The sequence below is a fragment of the Linepithema humile genome, chromosome 5 (genome assembly GCF_040581485.1).
Source record: "Linepithema humile isolate Giens D197 chromosome 5, Lhum_UNIL_v1.0, whole genome shotgun sequence".
Classification (NCBI taxonomy): domain Eukaryota; kingdom Metazoa; phylum Arthropoda; class Insecta; order Hymenoptera; family Formicidae; genus Linepithema; species Linepithema humile.
Genome location: NC_090132.1, coordinates 21,829,626 through 21,847,053, shown reverse-complemented (window position 1 = coordinate 21,847,053; position 17,428 = coordinate 21,829,626). Strand labels below are relative to the sequence as shown.

General features: G+C 33.6%; 5 protein-coding genes across 14 annotated transcripts; 2 read left to right on the top strand and 3 right to left on the bottom strand.

The window, feature by feature from the left end:
* Nucleotides 1-150: 150 nt before the first annotated feature.
* On the top strand, nucleotides 151-2,926 carry Ns2 (nucleostemin 2). Its single transcript, XM_067355396.1, has 2 exons — nucleotides 151-315; nucleotides 634-2,926. The coding sequence occupies exon 2, from the start codon at nucleotides 639-641 to the stop codon at nucleotides 2,793-2,795; it is 2,157 nt and encodes a 718-aa protein (XP_067211497.1). The 5' UTR covers nucleotides 151-315; nucleotides 634-638; the 3' UTR covers nucleotides 2,796-2,926.
* LOC105676164 (uncharacterized) lies at nucleotides 2,859-5,865 on the bottom strand. Its single transcript, XM_012373862.2, has 3 exons — nucleotides 5,618-5,865; nucleotides 4,852-5,535; nucleotides 2,859-3,868 (listed from the first exon to the last, which is right to left on the bottom strand). The coding sequence occupies exons 2-3, from the start codon at nucleotides 5,333-5,335 to the stop codon at nucleotides 3,123-3,125; spliced, it is 1,230 nt and encodes a 409-aa protein (XP_012229285.2). The 5' UTR covers nucleotides 5,336-5,535; nucleotides 5,618-5,865; the 3' UTR covers nucleotides 2,859-3,122.
* Nucleotides 5,866-6,054: 189 nt separating this feature from the next.
* Nucleotides 6,055-8,878, bottom strand: Oscillin (glucosamine-6-phosphate isomerase Oscillin). Of its 3 annotated transcripts, none has more exons than XM_012373863.2 (6): nucleotides 8,737-8,878; nucleotides 7,717-7,901; nucleotides 7,313-7,597; nucleotides 6,806-7,164; nucleotides 6,575-6,656; nucleotides 6,055-6,367 (listed from the first exon to the last, which is right to left on the bottom strand). In XM_012373863.2, the coding sequence occupies exons 1-5, from the start codon at nucleotides 8,796-8,798 to the stop codon at nucleotides 6,579-6,581; spliced, it is 969 nt and encodes a 322-aa protein (XP_012229286.1). In that variant the 5' UTR covers nucleotides 8,799-8,878; the 3' UTR covers nucleotides 6,055-6,367; nucleotides 6,575-6,578. The 3 variants fall into 3 exon arrangements, with proteins under 3 accessions (XP_012229286.1, XP_012229288.1, XP_012229287.2); XM_012373865.2 differs by having other exon boundaries at nucleotides 8,670-8,810; XM_012373864.2 differs by lacking the exon at nucleotides 6,575-6,656.
* A 282-nt stretch (nucleotides 8,879-9,160) lies between these two features.
* Nucleotides 9,161-14,140, top strand: Rtel1 (Regulator of telomere elongation helicase 1). The gene is made up of 12 exons (XM_067355393.1): nucleotides 9,161-9,296; nucleotides 9,685-10,108; nucleotides 10,194-10,449; nucleotides 10,522-10,779; nucleotides 10,860-11,170; nucleotides 11,245-11,451; nucleotides 11,511-11,673; nucleotides 11,749-12,006; nucleotides 12,085-12,324; nucleotides 12,397-12,855; nucleotides 12,935-13,079; nucleotides 13,204-14,140. Exons 1-12 carry the CDS (start codon nucleotides 9,164-9,166, stop codon nucleotides 13,275-13,277), a joined length of 2,928 nt encoding a protein of 975 aa, XP_067211494.1. The 5' UTR covers nucleotides 9,161-9,163; the 3' UTR covers nucleotides 13,278-14,140.
* LOC105676163 (T-complex protein 11-like protein 1) lies at nucleotides 13,973-17,198 on the bottom strand. Of its 8 annotated transcripts, none has more exons than XM_067355405.1 (11): nucleotides 17,063-17,198; nucleotides 16,888-16,986; nucleotides 16,683-16,811; nucleotides 16,507-16,564; nucleotides 16,318-16,437; nucleotides 15,944-16,060; nucleotides 15,547-15,841; nucleotides 14,947-15,468; nucleotides 14,691-14,875; nucleotides 14,436-14,602; nucleotides 13,973-14,372 (listed from the first exon to the last, which is right to left on the bottom strand). In XM_067355405.1, coding segments are annotated over exons 3-11 (1,713 nt in total). In that variant the 5' UTR covers nucleotides 16,684-16,811; nucleotides 16,888-16,986; nucleotides 17,063-17,198; the 3' UTR covers nucleotides 13,973-14,124. The 8 variants fall into 8 exon arrangements, with proteins under 8 accessions (XP_067211506.1, XP_067211508.1, XP_067211505.1 ...); XM_067355407.1 differs by having other exon boundaries at nucleotides 16,683-16,807; XM_067355404.1 differs by having other exon boundaries at nucleotides 17,067-17,190.
* Nucleotides 17,199-17,428: the final 230 nt, after the last annotated feature.

Here is a 17,428-nt window from a genome sequence, read left to right as displayed (position 1 = left end):
GTTCATAAAAAGATGCGCAACGAAATGGACCAATCCATTTCCTAGTGCATATTCTTATGCACTATATAAGTTTATCTGGATATACCCTAATTACGTATCAATTTTATTTCGAGTACAGATAGTGTAACATAGTACAGCTTGCAAGGAACATCTCAAGTAAGAATGCATTGGATGCACATGGTGTTAGTGTAAATTTAACCTGAAACGTGAAGCGTGGAACATACTGAATTCGCATTATATTTGTTACAATATATTGTATATATTATAAGAAATTGTGAAGTTCTTATATTATCATAAAGTAGTAACACATTCTTGGTAAGTACATTCTTGTCAATTATAATTTTATATTTGCATTTTATAAATTTCCACAAATATATAGATTATTAAGCAAAAAATGTAGTAGAATAATGTTTTTATTACATTTAATTTCTTTTTTAAAGTGCTATTAAAACTAATTTAGTATTAAAAATAAAAGTTTTTTATTTTTCTATAAATTCTAATGTTCTAATATATATTCTAATTAATTCCTTAATTTAAAAAAATTTTAAACTTAAAAAAAGTAGCACCTTATTTTTTTATATTTTACTATATATATTCTGTACATTAGTATTCTGAATAATATATTCGTTACAGATAAAATGCCTAAAACACACGTCACCAATAAAGCCCCGCGAAAGCAGGGCTTTAAACGCTCTGGACACAGTATGAATCCTGAACGTCCTACAGAAGGATTAAAGGGAGTTGCTAAAGTGAGAACCAAAGCAACTATTAAAAGATTGCAAATGTATCGCAATCAGAAGCCCAAGCGTAATCGTGCTGGAAAGATTATTAGTCCCGCACCGTTTCAAAGCTGGAATGCTTCTGGAACCATGTCGCGCATAGAACCATCACAAAGGTGGTTTGGTAACTCAAGAGTCATCTCACAGAACGCTCTGCAAAAATTTCAGAATGAATTAGGAAGTGCTATAAAGGATCCTTATAAAGTTATCATGAAATCTACTCAATTGCCTATAACTTTACTTCAACAGAAGGCAGCAAATGCAAGAGTACATCTGTTGGATACAGAGAGTTTTGAGAGTGTTTTTGGTCCAAAGAAAGTTAGAAAGAGACCAAATTTAGCAGTAACATCGTATGACGAAATGAAGAAATTGGCTGACGAAAAGGAGGATATTTATAACAAGGAGAAAGACTCCAAAGACTTGGATCTTGTTCGGGAAGATACCGGTGTAAAGGATGCGCCAAGAGACTGGATTATGTCGGCGGGACAAAGCAAGAGGATATGGAATGAATTGTACAAAGTCATTGATTCCTCCGACGTAGTTCTGCAGATATTGGATGCGAGGGATCCAATGGGAACAAGATCTCCCCCCGTGGAAACATATCTAAAAACGGAAAAATCTTATAAACACCTAATGTTTATCTTAAATAAAGTGGACCTGGTGCCGACATGGGTCACGCAAAGATGGGTGGCGATTCTAAGCAAGGAATATCCAACAGTTGCCTTTCATGCTTCCTTAACGCATCCCTTCGGCAAAGGCTCTCTGATAAATCTATTAAGACAATTCGCAAAATTGCATGTCGACAAGAAACAGATTAGTGTGGGTTTCATAGGATATCCTAATACAGGAAAGAGCTCAATCATAAATACTTTGCGTTCTAAAAAAGTGTGCAAAGTAGCGCCTATAGCTGGAGAGACAAAAGTGTGGCAATACATAACTCTCATGCGTCGTATCTATTTGATCGATTGTCCTGGCGTCGTTTATCCGTCGAAGGAAACCGATACCGAGAAGGTGTTGAAGGGAGTCGTAAGAGTGGAACTTATTCAGAACCCGGAAGATTACATCGTCTCTGTCCTAGAAAGAGTAAAACCCGAGTACATACGTAAAACGTATAAAATAGACAAATGGAATGATCATATCGATTTTCTGGAAAAATTGGCGCACCGAAGCGGCAAGCTTTTGAAGAAAGGAGAACCCGACATTACAATCGCCGCTCGTATGGTATTAAACGATTGGCAACGCGGTAAATTACCATTTTATGTTCCACCAGCGGGCTTTGAAGAACCGTTGCACAAACAAGCACTTGATAATGCAAATGAGACGGTTATCAGGCAAGATAACGCACCAAGCAATGAAGATATACAAACAATTGATAACTTATCTTCAACAGAACAATTAAAAAATCAAGTATCAGTGATGCAAGACTTCAGAAAAATACGTGTTGGATTGCCGTATTCCGGCGATGATGTTAAAAACGATTTAGAAGAGAATAAATCATTCGATGAAAGTATCGTGGAAGATGAAAGTGACGTAGAAAGCGAATCAGAAGATTCGGATGTAGAAGATGATTCGCGTACAGTAAAAGATAAATCTGATACAAATCTGCAAAAATCGAAAAATTTGAACGATCAAGATAATAAAAAACATTCTCTAGAAAACAGTAAGAAAGATGATATCATTAAAACTAATGATGGGAATGCAAATAAAGAAGAATCTGATACAGAAGCAGACGATCAATATTCAGATACGGAAATTCGTTTACCTATTGAACAAGATAATCTGAAACAAAGTGCATTTGATGTCGTAGGCACTCAGTATGATTCCAGCGATAGTGAAATGCTTACTTCCAAGTCTACGAATAGCGAAGGTGTTAAAGATAAAAAATTGACAAGCAAACAACGAAGAGCCATGGAACGTGCTAGTAAAAGGAAAAAGATAGGAAGCAATTTCTACGAAGTCGCGAATGTGAAGAATAGAAATAGAAACAGAAAAGTTCCGAAGACCAAAAGAAAGTAATATATTGGTCCTCAAAACAAATTGCATCTCTATTCTGTGCGGATATTTGAAGAACACACAGCATTATAACAAAATATATTTTATATTTATCAAGGTTTGTTAAAAAATACATTCATCTTCTTTTTCTATAATTTATCCTCTATGTTTTTTATCAATCTTATCATTCGATATGCAAGATATAGAATAAAATAACGTGTATGTACAGTAACAATTGGTTGCGTTGCGTTACTCCGCGTATATGTAATAATGAACGATACGCAATTTTGTATATAAAATAGTCAATACTCTAAAAAGCATTTTGCATTTTTTTTTTCTCTATAGCATTGTCTAAATCCAGTTGCGTTTAATGAAGTATAACACGGCTTTACGCAGCCGTTGGACAAATATATCGTTGCCTTGATAATCCGTCATTAAGGTTTTCATCTTATTGTAGTCGTCGAAGTTAGTCTCCTGCACATCCAGCGTGAGTATCTTGAGCATGAAGTATATGTGCACAAACTCTAGTTTGGCATCTTTCGCTAGCTCGGCGTCAAATTTCTCTCTCGTGAACGGCTCGGTATCGCAGCCCATTCGGTCTAGCACGGCGAGGAACGTCTCGTGGTAGAGATCTATCAGTTCGTTAATGTAATCGTCGCGCACCTCTGAGCTAGCGAAGATATAGAAAACCATTTCGCGCAGCGGATTGAGGAACAGATAGTTCTGGAAGTCGACGAACTTCACGTCGTCCAATCGACCGTTCTCATCGCGGTGGAACATGATGTTGTTCACCCAGAAATCTGCATGCACGATGGTGGACCACGGTTCGTCGGGTACGGCGAGCCATATCTCCTCCGCCTGCATGTAAATGACCGCTTTGCACCGATCGATGTGAACGGCTAACTCCGGATCCTCCGCTATTTTCTGTGCCATATCGTCGTGCATGCTCTCAAAACCTTCGGCTTTGAACTCCAGGCACTTGCTGCGTTTCTTCAGTACTTCGAAGTACTCCGGTCGCTTGTATTTGGTAGCCATTCCCAGTGCGTGAAACCTTGCCATTGCTCGCATCGCAAGTTTCGAGTGCTCATGGTCGCAACCTGCGTTCGGAACAAAGCTATCATCATTTTTTCTTACCTAATGGACATTGCATGACAAGACGTATTCGCAATCTTAAGTATTTAATCTACACATTATCAATGAGTAATCTGTGAAAATGCACGATCATGTTACTTTGTGCAATTTTAACGATGTCATATGAAGTATTTTTCTAATTTTGCAAAAAGATTATAATCGGCAACTCGGTACCTTTTTACGATTTGCGTAAAGCGTAGAATGCAAAGAAAAAAAAAGATGACAAAGATTAGCTGCATAAATTTTATTTTTATCACTAAAATTGTGAAACTTACTTATTTTACGTAATAAGTAAAATAAATACTTCTAATCAGTTTATTGACTCTAATAGTGTCGATCACAGATTACTGGCATGGCATTCAACAATTTTAGAACCGTTTAGAACCAGGTAATTTATACAATTTTATTAACTACTTATCTTTTTGTTGTCGTGCATTTTTCATCTTATATTAAATATAAATTTAATCTGATATATTTATGAAATTAAATTCATTAATGATTAAATATATTATACACATATTTAATTAAATGTATTGTCATATAATTAAGAATTTAAAAAACATTAGTTAAGTCAGATGAAACAAACTCCAATGCAAGCACTCTAAGAGATTTACAAATAATTTATTATATTATATATGAAATTATTTCTTTTCAAATTAAACGTTTTTCTCAGCAATTTCTTAACTTATCTAAGAAATTTTCTTAGAATCTTATCCAAGAATTCTTGATAGGAAAGATGTGCAACACAGGTCAAGGTTTTTTATATGATTGGCATGCTGCCTTAACACTATTTTATGCAAAAATGCCAGTCACCGATTATATTCATAATGAAATAAAAACACAAATATGCTTGTGGCTTGTCAGCAACGCTTGTATATGAAAACATGAGTATACTCGTGACCGGTCAATATCAACCTATATCAATGTGTTAAAAGATATTTTATACTACCTGTCACTCTGTTGTTGGTGTAATAGCCACGCATTTTTAAATTCTCCATTAAAATAACAGCATCATCGTCGAAATCAACGTCAGGACTCAGCGACAATCGGGATTGATAATACTTTGGTAGTATGTCAAGTAGTTCATCTTCCTTCAAGCCGACTTCTCTTTCCAGCTCTCTGTAATAAGGCACGATGTTCTCGTACATGAAGATCTCCTTTCTGAATGAGTACGGACTGTCGAAAATTTGTCGTTGAAATTCCGTCGGCGGCGGCATTTTTGCTACGAGATAAAGATCTTCCTCTTTCGCCTCATTATCACGCTTGATCACTGCATGAACGCTGAGAATAGTACTGCCGTAATTCTCACCAGGCTGCAACAGGTTCTTCGTCGTATAACGAACCACGATCAGCTGATCGCCGAACGTGCGGCTCAGTATCGGCTGCAAGTCGCGCAGTTCAATCTTCCTGGATTGCTCTTTTTCGTTGCTCATGATTGCCGTGCGCCGTCGAAGAGACTACGTCAATTTACTCTCGCGTCTCCAATTTGAGTGACACTGAAGATAAGCCGAACTGTCGAGTGTGAAAGAAGCGCGCGCACGTCCCTGAACTGAACTAGCGAATAATCATTCCAATTGTGGCAGTCGTCACGATCCGCCTCCTTCCTAGTTGACCGCATGTGAAACCAATTTTCCTAGCACACGTAATCACAATTACACAACTACCAATGTAGCACGTGTCGGATGGGACGAATTGCGACGCAGGAAATACAATACTTGTTGCCGACTTGCGCGCAGATTATGCATCAATCGCTGATCTTTATAAATAGTTTTCAACGCCTGCGGCATTTCAAACATTGTGCGTGTCCCTCCGCGATCGTTGCTTCAACGTTTCTCTTTCCATTCCTCTCACGGCTGATTGTCCTCATTTTGCCATGAGAAATATATAACTTTCTCACATGATTCACGCGCAACCATGCTCTATTTGCAGTTGTCCTTACAAAGATTACGTTGTACCGCGTGAAAAGTATCTTTTGCGAGGACAATAGTCGTATGACCTTGTTATTGTTAAAAACGTAATTGTATTATTGTCCTGTAATTTCTATTTGTCACAGATATTTGGCTAAAAAAATTAAACTAGTTAATCTCAGATCAGTCGTGGAAAATAGTTCCTCTGATATATGGTAATAAAAAGGATAAATTTATTCCTGAAATGGTAGAATATATAAAAATATATTTTCCTGACATTTATATAGCAGTTATAAATGACAGTTATATATGGCAGTTATAGTATATATAATAAAAACTTTCATATATGAAATAACACAAAATACCAGATGCAATATATATTGCATATATAATATAATATTTGATTATTTTATTCACTGTCCACAGGTTAAAACTTCCAATTATTTGTTTCAACTCTTCTTCATGCGTCTTTAACGAAATTTCCATAAATTGATGACAAAATCCTTATGTTGCTCGATTATCTTGTTCGATCAATTTGCTATGAATACCCCATAAATTCTGCAAACAAAATGATATATTTTAGATTTTTTCTACAGTTTTAATTATAGTTTTTACAATAAATTTATAAATGTAGGTAAGGCAAACATAGTTCATTGCGCATTATATACAGCATATTTTTTAGAGAATAGGAAGGAAAATGGATATGTATTACTGTTAATAATTCAAAAAATTTTGATTTATCATAAAGGTCATCGAGATAACTACCATTTTAATTGTTTTGCACTGTACGGCGTGGAATTGCATTTCCATCTTCCTCAATCAATTTGCGATGTACATCACTGAGCCCCTAAATATTATACAAATTAAACACTAAATAGCGTTTCTATGTTGTATATATTATAATAGGATAGAGTTTCTAAATCTCTCAATTTCATCAACATATGCGTTTTGTGGCAAGTAAAAAAGTGCTAAGTCAATATACGAGATATGGATTACCTTGAAATATTTAACCGTTTTCACGCGTAATTCCAAAGTCGCATCTTCATCACAGATTATAAGCGTACGTGGATGTTGTTGAAACGCAGATACTGTCCACATATGATTAATACCCTCCTCTATTGTTTTGTAAAGAGCAAAAGCCTTATGAGATCCCGTAATAAGAATCACTACTTCCTTAGCATCCATCACGGTGCCGACGCCCACAGTTAGAGCCTGTTTTGGCACCTTGGCAATATCATTTCCGAAAAATCTCGCGTTAGCCTCCAAAGTATCTTGCGCAAGAGTTTTCACTCTAGTGCGAGAAGCTAACGATGAGCCCGGCTCATTGAAAGCTATGTGTCCATCTGGACCAATGCCTATCAATTAAAAAAAATTTTTTGTTTTAAATTATTAAAATTTCTAAAATAATTTTTTTTCAATTTCTATATTACATTTTCAGACATTTATTTGCAAATTTATTATAATTAAAGATCTTTACTTTTTAATCAAAAATTACTAATGTACCTCCAATGAACAATTCTATTCCACCAGCTTCTTTAATTTTTTGTTCAAAATCATTGCACTCTTTTTCAAGATTCGTCACATTTCCATCAAGTATATGCACATTTCCCGGATCAATATCTATATGTTTGAAGAAGTTGTTGTACATATAATAGTGATAAGACTCTGGATGATCTCTCGGTAAGTCTACATACTCGTCCATGTTAAACGTCTTAACATATTTGAAAGAAATTTTGCCTTGTTGATAATATTCTATAAGTTTTTTGTACATTCCCAAAGGTGTACTACCTAAACAATGAAAAGGACACAAAAACAAATAAGATAATATGATATTAATCACTATGCTATTAATGATGTTAAACAAAATATGAAAGTTAAAAAGTAAAGGTAATTGAATTATTGTGTACCTGTAGGAAGACCGAGAACAAAATACTTGTTCTCATTAGGATGGAAATCATTGATTCTTTTCAAAACATACTTTGCAGACCATTCTGCGACATAATCCACTGTGTCACAAATTACTAAGCGCATGATGTATATGTATGTATATATGTATGTATATCGTGGAGTAAATATGTTAATTGTAATTGCACTGTAAAATAAGCAGTTATAGAACAGAATTAGTATTTTTTTAAATATTTGTAAATGTGTTAATTACATTTAAATTTATATTATATTTTTATTGCACTACCAAAAATAAATATACTTCTGTTATAATATATTATCAAAAAATGGAGCAGTGCATCAATTAAATAAAAAAAATTAAATATAATTAAAAAACATGAAATTTAAAAATATGAACAGATATTTCATTCCAATAAACGCCTCCGCACTTTTATCTGCAACAAAACACAAACAAGCACATTCATGTCTTCAAGATAAGCTCGCGACATCGACTCTTTTTATTTCACATAATCACCGAAAAATAACTTCATCTTTGTTAAATTCGAATAAATCTTTTGTAAATATTCGATTTCCAGCTATCTTTTCAGAAATAGATTGTCAACAAACTTATAAATAAACTATATGTTTTTATGTGATTTATTCAAAGTTTTAAAAACATTAATCTCAAAAATCTCAATAGATCTCACAGATCTGAAAAATTCTTATCAATAAATACATATTTTTTACTTGCAAATGTTTGCTTGTTATCTTTCGATTTAATTTGCATGCCATATTGCAAGTTACTTTAGAGGTCAATAAACCAATGGTTTTCGATCTTTGACCAATCACATGACAAAATTATATACGACTATTATATTATCCAATTCATCTTTCCCGCTTTGAACACGCTAGAGAAGCTCTACGATTCCATTTGGGGGCAAACAAACCTCATGAAATAATGTAAAAAGACGCAAACCTGTTACACAAATCCCGGTGCGATTCGCCGCCAGTCAGAAACTCATCAGCTGATTAACGCGACTAACCTTATTCTCGAGTCGTCACCCCTCGAAGTGTAGTGGCGCCTGCTTTTTTTCAGGCAGCTCATCACACGCAATCATTATCGCGAACATAAGTACCCAAGATAAATGAACAATCTGAATCGACTTTCGCACTGCGCCACAATTCTTATCTGCATTTATCATTCAAACTCAAATTACGAAACATCCTTAATAAATCGTAAATTTTATAAGCAGGTTATTTATTCGACTACACTTTTTACACTTTGTTATTTCTTTCTTTTCCTCTTCAAAGTTGCGTATACATTTATTTCATTCTTACATTAAATGCAGAAAGTGTAGAGAAGGCACAAGAAAAATGTTCAGAATCCATGTCAGATGTCAGGTTGGGTAATCATTCTGGCGGGAAAAAGCATCTTCTGTAGAAGCAGCTGTTGTTCAATCAATTCCCGAGATGCCTGATATCACAATTAACGATATTATTGTGACCTTTCCTTTTAAACCGTATTCAGTACAAGAGGAATATATGAAAAAAGTGATAGAATGCCTACAAAATGGTCAACATGGTGTTTTGGAGTCTCCCACAGGTATATCAGTACACGTGCATGATTGTCAATTTAGAAAGAGAGGTTTAGTGTCCTAGAAAATAAATTTAGTGTTTATAAAATATTGCAAATAACAATAGCATTAAAAAAAAAGATTTAAGTTTAAAATTCTATATTTCTTTTAAATGATAATATATAATTTAATTAAATTATAAAAACATAATTTTAAATTTGCTATTAATTTGCAATTTTAGAAACAGTTTTATGTAGAAAAAAGATGCAAAATGAAACTGTTTGATTAATATGTTTTATTCTTTTATCTTTTGTTTTTTTTATATTCTTGATATTTCTTTTCTTTTTATTAAATTATGTAATAATTATTAAAGCTGTTCTTTACTAGCTTTTTATTAATGAAATGATTATTTCACAGGCACTGGAAAAACTCTCAGCCTCTTGTGTTCCACTTTAAGTTGGCTGTTGACAAAGAAAGCTCAATTACAAGCACAAGTAATAGCGGGTGCAATTCAAAAAGTGGACTCTGGGGGACATTTTTTTAAATATTTAACCAATGGGCTTGACAAAGCAGCTGGAGTACCAGATAATGTTCAGAATTTTGGCTGGGCTATGCCCAAAATTATTTATGCTTCTAGAACTCATTCTCAATTATCTCAAGCTATGCACGAGTTGAAGAGAACATCATACAAGCATGTGGCTACTGCTGTGTTAGGATCTCGAGATCAGCTATGCATTCATCCAGAAGTTTCTAAAGAAGCAAGTGCTTTTAACAAAATACACATGTGTCATTCTAAAGTAAAGTCAAGAACGTGTTTTTATTATAATAATGTTGAGACCAGGTATGTATAGTCTTTAGCATGTGCAATTTTTTAATCACAATAAATAGCAAGTAAAAACATATTCTATAAATTCCCATCTCTTCAGAAAGGATGATCCCATGTTTAAACAGGAAGTGTTAGATATAGAAGATTTAGTTAAAATCGGACAGAAGCATAAATGTTGTCCATACTTTTTGGCAAAAGAGTTAAAACAGAGTGCAGATATCGTTTTCATGCCCTACAATTATTTACTAGATCCTAAGACACGAAAGACACAGGGTATAGATTTACAAAATACCGTGGTTTTACTGGATGAAGCTCACAATGTTGAAAAAGTTTGCGAAGAGGCAGCATCATTACAGGTACACAGAAACAAATTCTTTCTTTGAGCACTTTATATGTATTCTAACTTAATATTGTGTATATTTATACAGATAAGTAGTACAGATGTTGCATTGTGCATTGACGAAGTAACTGGTGTAATGCAAGACATGGCTAAGGAAACAGATTTGCAGAATGACTTTTTATCAGAGAATAATGTTCAGAAAGATTTCACAGCAGAGGACTTATGCATCTTAAAGGCGATGTTTTTGGAACTGGAAAAAGCAATCGATTCCATTGAATTAAAAAATCGTACAGAAGGAGACACTTTTCCTGGTGGATATATTTTTGAACTACTTGAGAAAATTGAAGTAATACTTTTTTTATTTTATTAAGTAAAATTATCAATATAATATATACTATTATTGTGTATTCATAATTTCTGTAACAGTTGACACATGGAAAGGAACAAATTGTGATAGACAAATTAGAAAAGATTATTTTGTATCTGACGACGACCAGTACTTCGCCGTTTGCAAGAAAAGGAAACGCGCTGCAAAAATTCAATGATTTATTAAGAACTGCTTTTAATAACAGCACTAATATCGTACGTCATAAGGAAAAAGTGAAACGTTGTTACAAAGTCCATATACAATCCGAAGAGCAAAAGAAGAATTACAAAAATGACGTTTGGGAGAGCAAAAAGACGACAAAAACCGACGGAAAGCTTATTAGTTACTGGTGTTTCAGCCCTGGCTTTGGGTATATATCATTTAACGAAACAATATTGATTTTCTTATCATCATAAATATAATCGTATGACAAACATCTTACAGTATGGAGCAAATGGTAGAACAGGGAGTACGTTCAGTAATACTCACGAGTGGTACATTGTCTCCCTTAAAACCATTCATATCGGAACTTGGTATACCAATCACAGTTCAACTGGAAAATCCGCACATTGTAACAAAGGAACAAGTGTGTGTTGGTGTTCTTAGTCAAGGACCAGACAATCATCCGCTCAATTCCTCCTACAACACAAGGTGAATATAATTAAGCATAATGATACAATTTCTTTATTATTCATATCTTACTTTTACAGGAATGACCCGAAATATATTGCGTCTCTTGGAAGGACGGTGTACAACTTCAGCTGTATCGTCCCTCATGGATTGTTAATCTTCTTTCCTTCGTATCCAATTATGAGGAAGTGTAGGGATGAATGGCAAAATATGGGTTTGTGGACGCAGATTGCTGAACGTAAGGTAAAAAACGTGTAACATGTATTCATTATGTAAAACTATATTTTATGATACGTTATACTAATTACCGAACGATAGCCCATTTATGTAGAACCCAATTCCAAAGACGGACTTGTCAACGTGATGAATGAATATTATCAAAAAATTAGAGATCCATCCTGCAAGGGAGCGGTTTTCATGGCTGTGTGCAGAGGAAAAGTCAGCGAAGGACTGGATTTTGCTAATGCAAACGGTAGAGCTGTATTAATCATTGGTCTTCCATTTCCTCCTTTAAAAGACCCGCGAGTTATGCTGAAGCAGAGATATTTGGAGGAAATAAGAACTGCAGAGAAAGAAGTATAAACTATATTTCTTTTAATTTTGATAAAAAATTATAGTAATCTAATAAGATCGATGAATAAATTTAATATTCAGGGCTTAACTGGGCAAGAATGGTATCAACTTGAGGCGTCGCGAACTGTCAATCAAGCCATCGGCAGGATAATCAGACACAAAAGTGATTATGGTGCTGTAATACTCTGTGATTGTAGATTTGAAAATCCAAATTTCAAGAAACAGTTGTCTGCCTGGCTCAAACCGTACATAAAGAAGTTTACGAATTTCGGAATGATTACGAAAGAGCTACGAGACTTTTTTAGGAACGCGGAGAATACTGTAAGTTTTCATTTTAATTAAGTGTATCTAATTATCTAACAGTTTTGTTTAACTTATATCGACAATGTCTAGCTGCCACAACCTAGTATTACTTATGCACAATATGGGAACGATGATATATCACTGCCTGCTGTGGGTGCTACTTTTGAAACAACAGTATCTCGTTCTCTCAAACAAAAAGGAAATCACAGTTCAACGACAGAAGAATCTACTAAGAATAATTTTAACATCGATATGTATTTAGACGAAACCTCAAAAAATAAACAGCCAGAATCACCACTTGAAATTAATTTTGGTACTTGCAATTTAAAAGATCAGAGTACGTGCGAATTAACAAGACAAAGAACTGATCAACCAGCTATAAAAAGAAGAAAAATTAATATTTTACCATCTGGAATTAATTCGTATTTTTCTGGTCCTTCGACTTCTTCCTCAATAACTTCAGAAAGTATTTGTATAAATCCTGCGCAAAACGATAAAGAAGCGAATAAAGACGATAAAAAGACATTGGGAAAACAATATTTGAAAGATGTAAGTACATAACAATTCGATATCATTTATGTGGAAAAAAATTATTTAATTTCATTAATAATCTAAATAATTTTTGAAGGTAAAACGAGCTTTATCAGCGAGTGATTATAAAATATTTGCAAGTATAATACAAAGCTATACACAAAATGGAGATTTTGACGAATTATTGAAAGTATTGTCAGGTTTATTTCCACCGACTGGGAAACTACAATATTTATTTATAGGTAAGTATTTCTTTTACAAATCAATAAACTGAAGAAATAAGAAGACTATAAGAAAAGCAAACATAATCTCTGAAGTTATAAGATAAAAAGAAATTTGACCAAAGAAATATTTTTTTCTTTTTAGGATTTCAAAGTTTTCTTAAAAAACAACATACTGCAGCCTTTGAGAATTATATAAAGAATTTAAAATGTTCCTAGCTTGGAAGTACTGGAAAGGCAATGGTTACTAAATATATACTTATTTTTACTTTTTTAAACGAATTTTAATAGAGACTAATAAAGAGTTAAGAAAAAAATCTTTTTATTAATATTTTTATATAAATTTATATTAGATTAATTAAGCCATACTGGATGTAAAATAATGCGGGCATCATTATAGTGAGATCAAGAAAAAGTTCGAAAATGTAAGATCTGAGAAAGTTGAATCATTTTTTACACTTTTGAGATAACATCCTAAAATTGATTTTAGCGAAATAGCAGTATTATATTTAATATAACTTTGTTAAAATATAAAGAATAGTAAAAGGCATTATCATGTGTAATTAATTTCATTATCGATTATCGATGTATCGTACATTAATGTTATGAATAAAATCTATCCATCATAAGATAAAAAGAAAGAACGTAGCACTCTCTATTGACTTATTAATAATCGATCATTAATAACTATAAATATAATCAACGATCATAAACGGTAATAATAAATACAGATATCTTTTCTATTTTGTTAACCATGTAATATATAATTTATGAATATCGTCCATTATGTACAATGGACATAAGTAAGAAAAATTATATACACTCGCACCTCGACACATTGTTTTCTAATCGAAAAAGAAAAATGATTCTATTACGTTGGTAACAGAAATGTAGAGCAATGAAACTCAATGCAGTTCAATACTTATCTGTCTTTATTGAAGGAAATTTAACTGCTTGAAAACAACTTTGATGTATCGAACACATCTCACGACATGTATGACAAACATAACCGAGAGTCGAGTGTACTAACATTGTGTATATTTAATCCCATCTTTTCCATTTTTTTTTACAATTCCATTGTATGAGCTCCATGTATCTCTTTATTATTGTCAACATCACTTCTCGCGAGCGCGTTTGCAATGATGTCTTGATAATACTCGCCAAATACGCTGCGATTGTGTGAAACAAGTATAACGAATCGGGCAGCAATGGCCGTCAATTCTTCTTGCAGCGAAGAGAGGCCTGGCGGTACTTGTTGTGGCGCAATGGATTGCGATTGAATGATTTTCTGCAGAAATTGTCTAATTCGCAAACCTGAAATCATATTTATTTGTAATAAAACATGTTAAACATTTATAAACTCACTTTTATACTTACTGACAAGATATCTGATCTTATGTTTTGTATCCACAAGATCAGCTATCTGGCCTTCCAGCAATGTTTCTAATTCTGGAGATAACTCTGGAGCATTGACTTCCTGTAACGTCGTTTTTACATCTTCTTTAACTTGTAGTACAATATTTGGCATTGCAGTTTCTAGATCTCTGCAGCAGAAATAAAAATTATATTAATATATTTTGAGTCCGCAAAATTAAAAAAAGATCATATATACAAAACTCAATAGAAATGTACTTGTTTGAATGCACAGAATCCAACAACGCGTTCAAGTGTTCCTTAATATTTTTTTTAAAGCTCGAAATTCCATGAATTGGAGCACCAACTGTATTATTAACCAACAATATCACAGAACCGACGACACTCAATCTGCTGATTATATCACGCAATTCCAGAAGTCTTCCTTGGTCTAACATCAACGTCTAAAAGAAATATCTAATTTATAATAAACATGTTAAGTAATAAAATTCGATATTTTCCAACAAAATATTACCTCAGCATCCGGGCTGAAATCCCACTCCAAGAGATCTAGATACGCCTCTGTCAATAAAGAATGAGTAATTTGTCTTATATTATTAGTATTGGCGCCTGATGAGCCCGTAATTTTTTCTGGATCAAAATGTCTCAGCAACCATCTCTCTGTATATTGCAAACCGTTTGAATTAACCTTGAGAAATTCGGCAAACTTTGCTTTCTCATATTCGATACTCGAGGCGATGATACTTGGCCTCATCATTGTGATAGTGAAATTTGCCAAGTCCAATCTCATTAACTGCAACAATTCCATGACACCTTTGAACGTTTCAATTATGTCCCCTTGCTGTGAAAGTTCTCTGATTTTCTCATCTCTAACTGGCGCGCATATTTTACTCATAATAGAAATTATGTATTGCGCATAATGCTGAAAATCTAATACACCTTTCTCCGCTTGCTGTTTAATCAGGTCCAGATCGAGCACTTCTCTGATATTTTCTTTGATTCTTGAATTTTGCGGTGGTACAAGTTCATCCAATGACTAAAATCAATAGAAAGTATGTTATTGTGCGACATTCGAGGCTTTACTGTAATTACAAAAACGAAAAAAAATTATTACTTCTTTAATTTCTTTCAATAAAACCAGTGCGTGCGAATAATCTGGCGGATCTTCAGCCAACTGCTCCGCCAGCAGATTCCAAAAAGCTTTGTGCATTATTTCTTTTACTCGCCTATGAAAACTACCATCATCTGGTTCCAATTTTTGCAGTTGAAAATTTTTATCTACTGCAATTTCGTGCGCTAAGGCCATATTTTTCATTCCATTGGCAGCTTTTACAATTTCATCAAAAGACACGAATTTTGGTGGCGATGCTCCTGCCAATCCTCCCATCATAAAATTTGGTGTTGGTTGCCTATTAATACAATAATATCGTCATATGTAATTAACATTAATTAACTCATAATAATATAGTTATACTTTTACTAGATATTTGTCATACATTTTGCTTACGTACTTATTTTGCACTTCATTTTGTGTAGTGGTATGTACATTAGTATCACAGTTCATTGATGATGTACCAGCATCATTTGTGTTAAGTTTCTGTTCATCCTCATTCTCCATTTTTTGATTGCTGTATAATCACAATAATGAATAAAATTGTATTCATAATAAAAGACACATGGAAACAGCAATGAAATAATTCAAATCAAGTTTGGAAAAATGATTAAGGGCCATATAGCTTTTATTTATTATAATTAGCTAAAATGCCTAGGAAAGTTAAATATTTCAATATTACATTTTTAAAGATCCTTTGTGGGGTTAGTCACAACAAACATAAAATATGTAAATATTGATAACGTATATGTTATCAGACAAAGATAAACTGACCGATAATATAAGATAGCAGGGATGAAATTTAACAATGCCATGGGTCGTAACTTGCGACTAAATAAAAGACAGCAAAGAGTTACACCCCATATTACTCCAGCACCGACCAAAACTTTGTTCCTGACAAAACATGATCAAGTCATATTGAGATACTGATCACTTTCAACTTACAAAGACTGACAAACATACTGTGACAGTATCAAATTAAACCAATCACTAATACTTGTGATAATCATGAAATAGCACACTATAATAAATATAATAAAACTTTATTAAGAAAATAAAAAATTTATAAAAGATTTCTGTGTGGAGACGTAAGTCTACAAAAAATTATGATGTAAACAAAGCTTGTGTATAATACATACTTATCTGGCATAGCGTTGAGTGTCAATATATATATATTGTTTAAAAAACTGGCCGTAGCATGGTCTGCACGCAGGAGAAATTGCTAGTCCGACTGCGCTCTAAGAGGAGAAGGAGGTCAGAGAGCCTGTCTATAAAAAGAACGCCCACGATGCAATAAGAGAATCTGTAAATACACGACTGCATTTCCTCAATGAATGACTTTACCGAATTAGTTGTGCAGGTTAATAACACGCAATAGTAGTTGGCAGTTGCGCGAAGAAAAGGCTTCCCGCAGCTTCAAGCCCGTCGGCACATCGAATTTACCTGCAAACGAACGTTACTTGTTGACAACATTTTACGATGGATCGTACACAACTCAAAAACAGCTGTGATTGTATACCTACAACATTTCGGAGTGTCAGATAAGGAGTTCAGCCGGAAGTGTCGTGTATGAAGCGCGCATTTAAACGTATTACAGATGCACTCTATAATTCTATTCTTTCGAATTCAATTTTCTCTATCCACAATAAAATAAATACGTAGATATTCAAGCATCGAAGTAAAATATACAAAAAATTGAGGAAAAAATATAGAACATAGAAAAAGCTTATAATTAGATTAAGCTAAAAAAAAATAAAATTTTGTGTTACGTACCTTTCATGAAACTTTCGCTGCGACTTCGAAACAGCAAATACGAACGGATACGTTTTGAATGCAGTTTAAATGCAGTCGAAATGGCTTTGTCGAACAAGTTGCCCTAATTGGC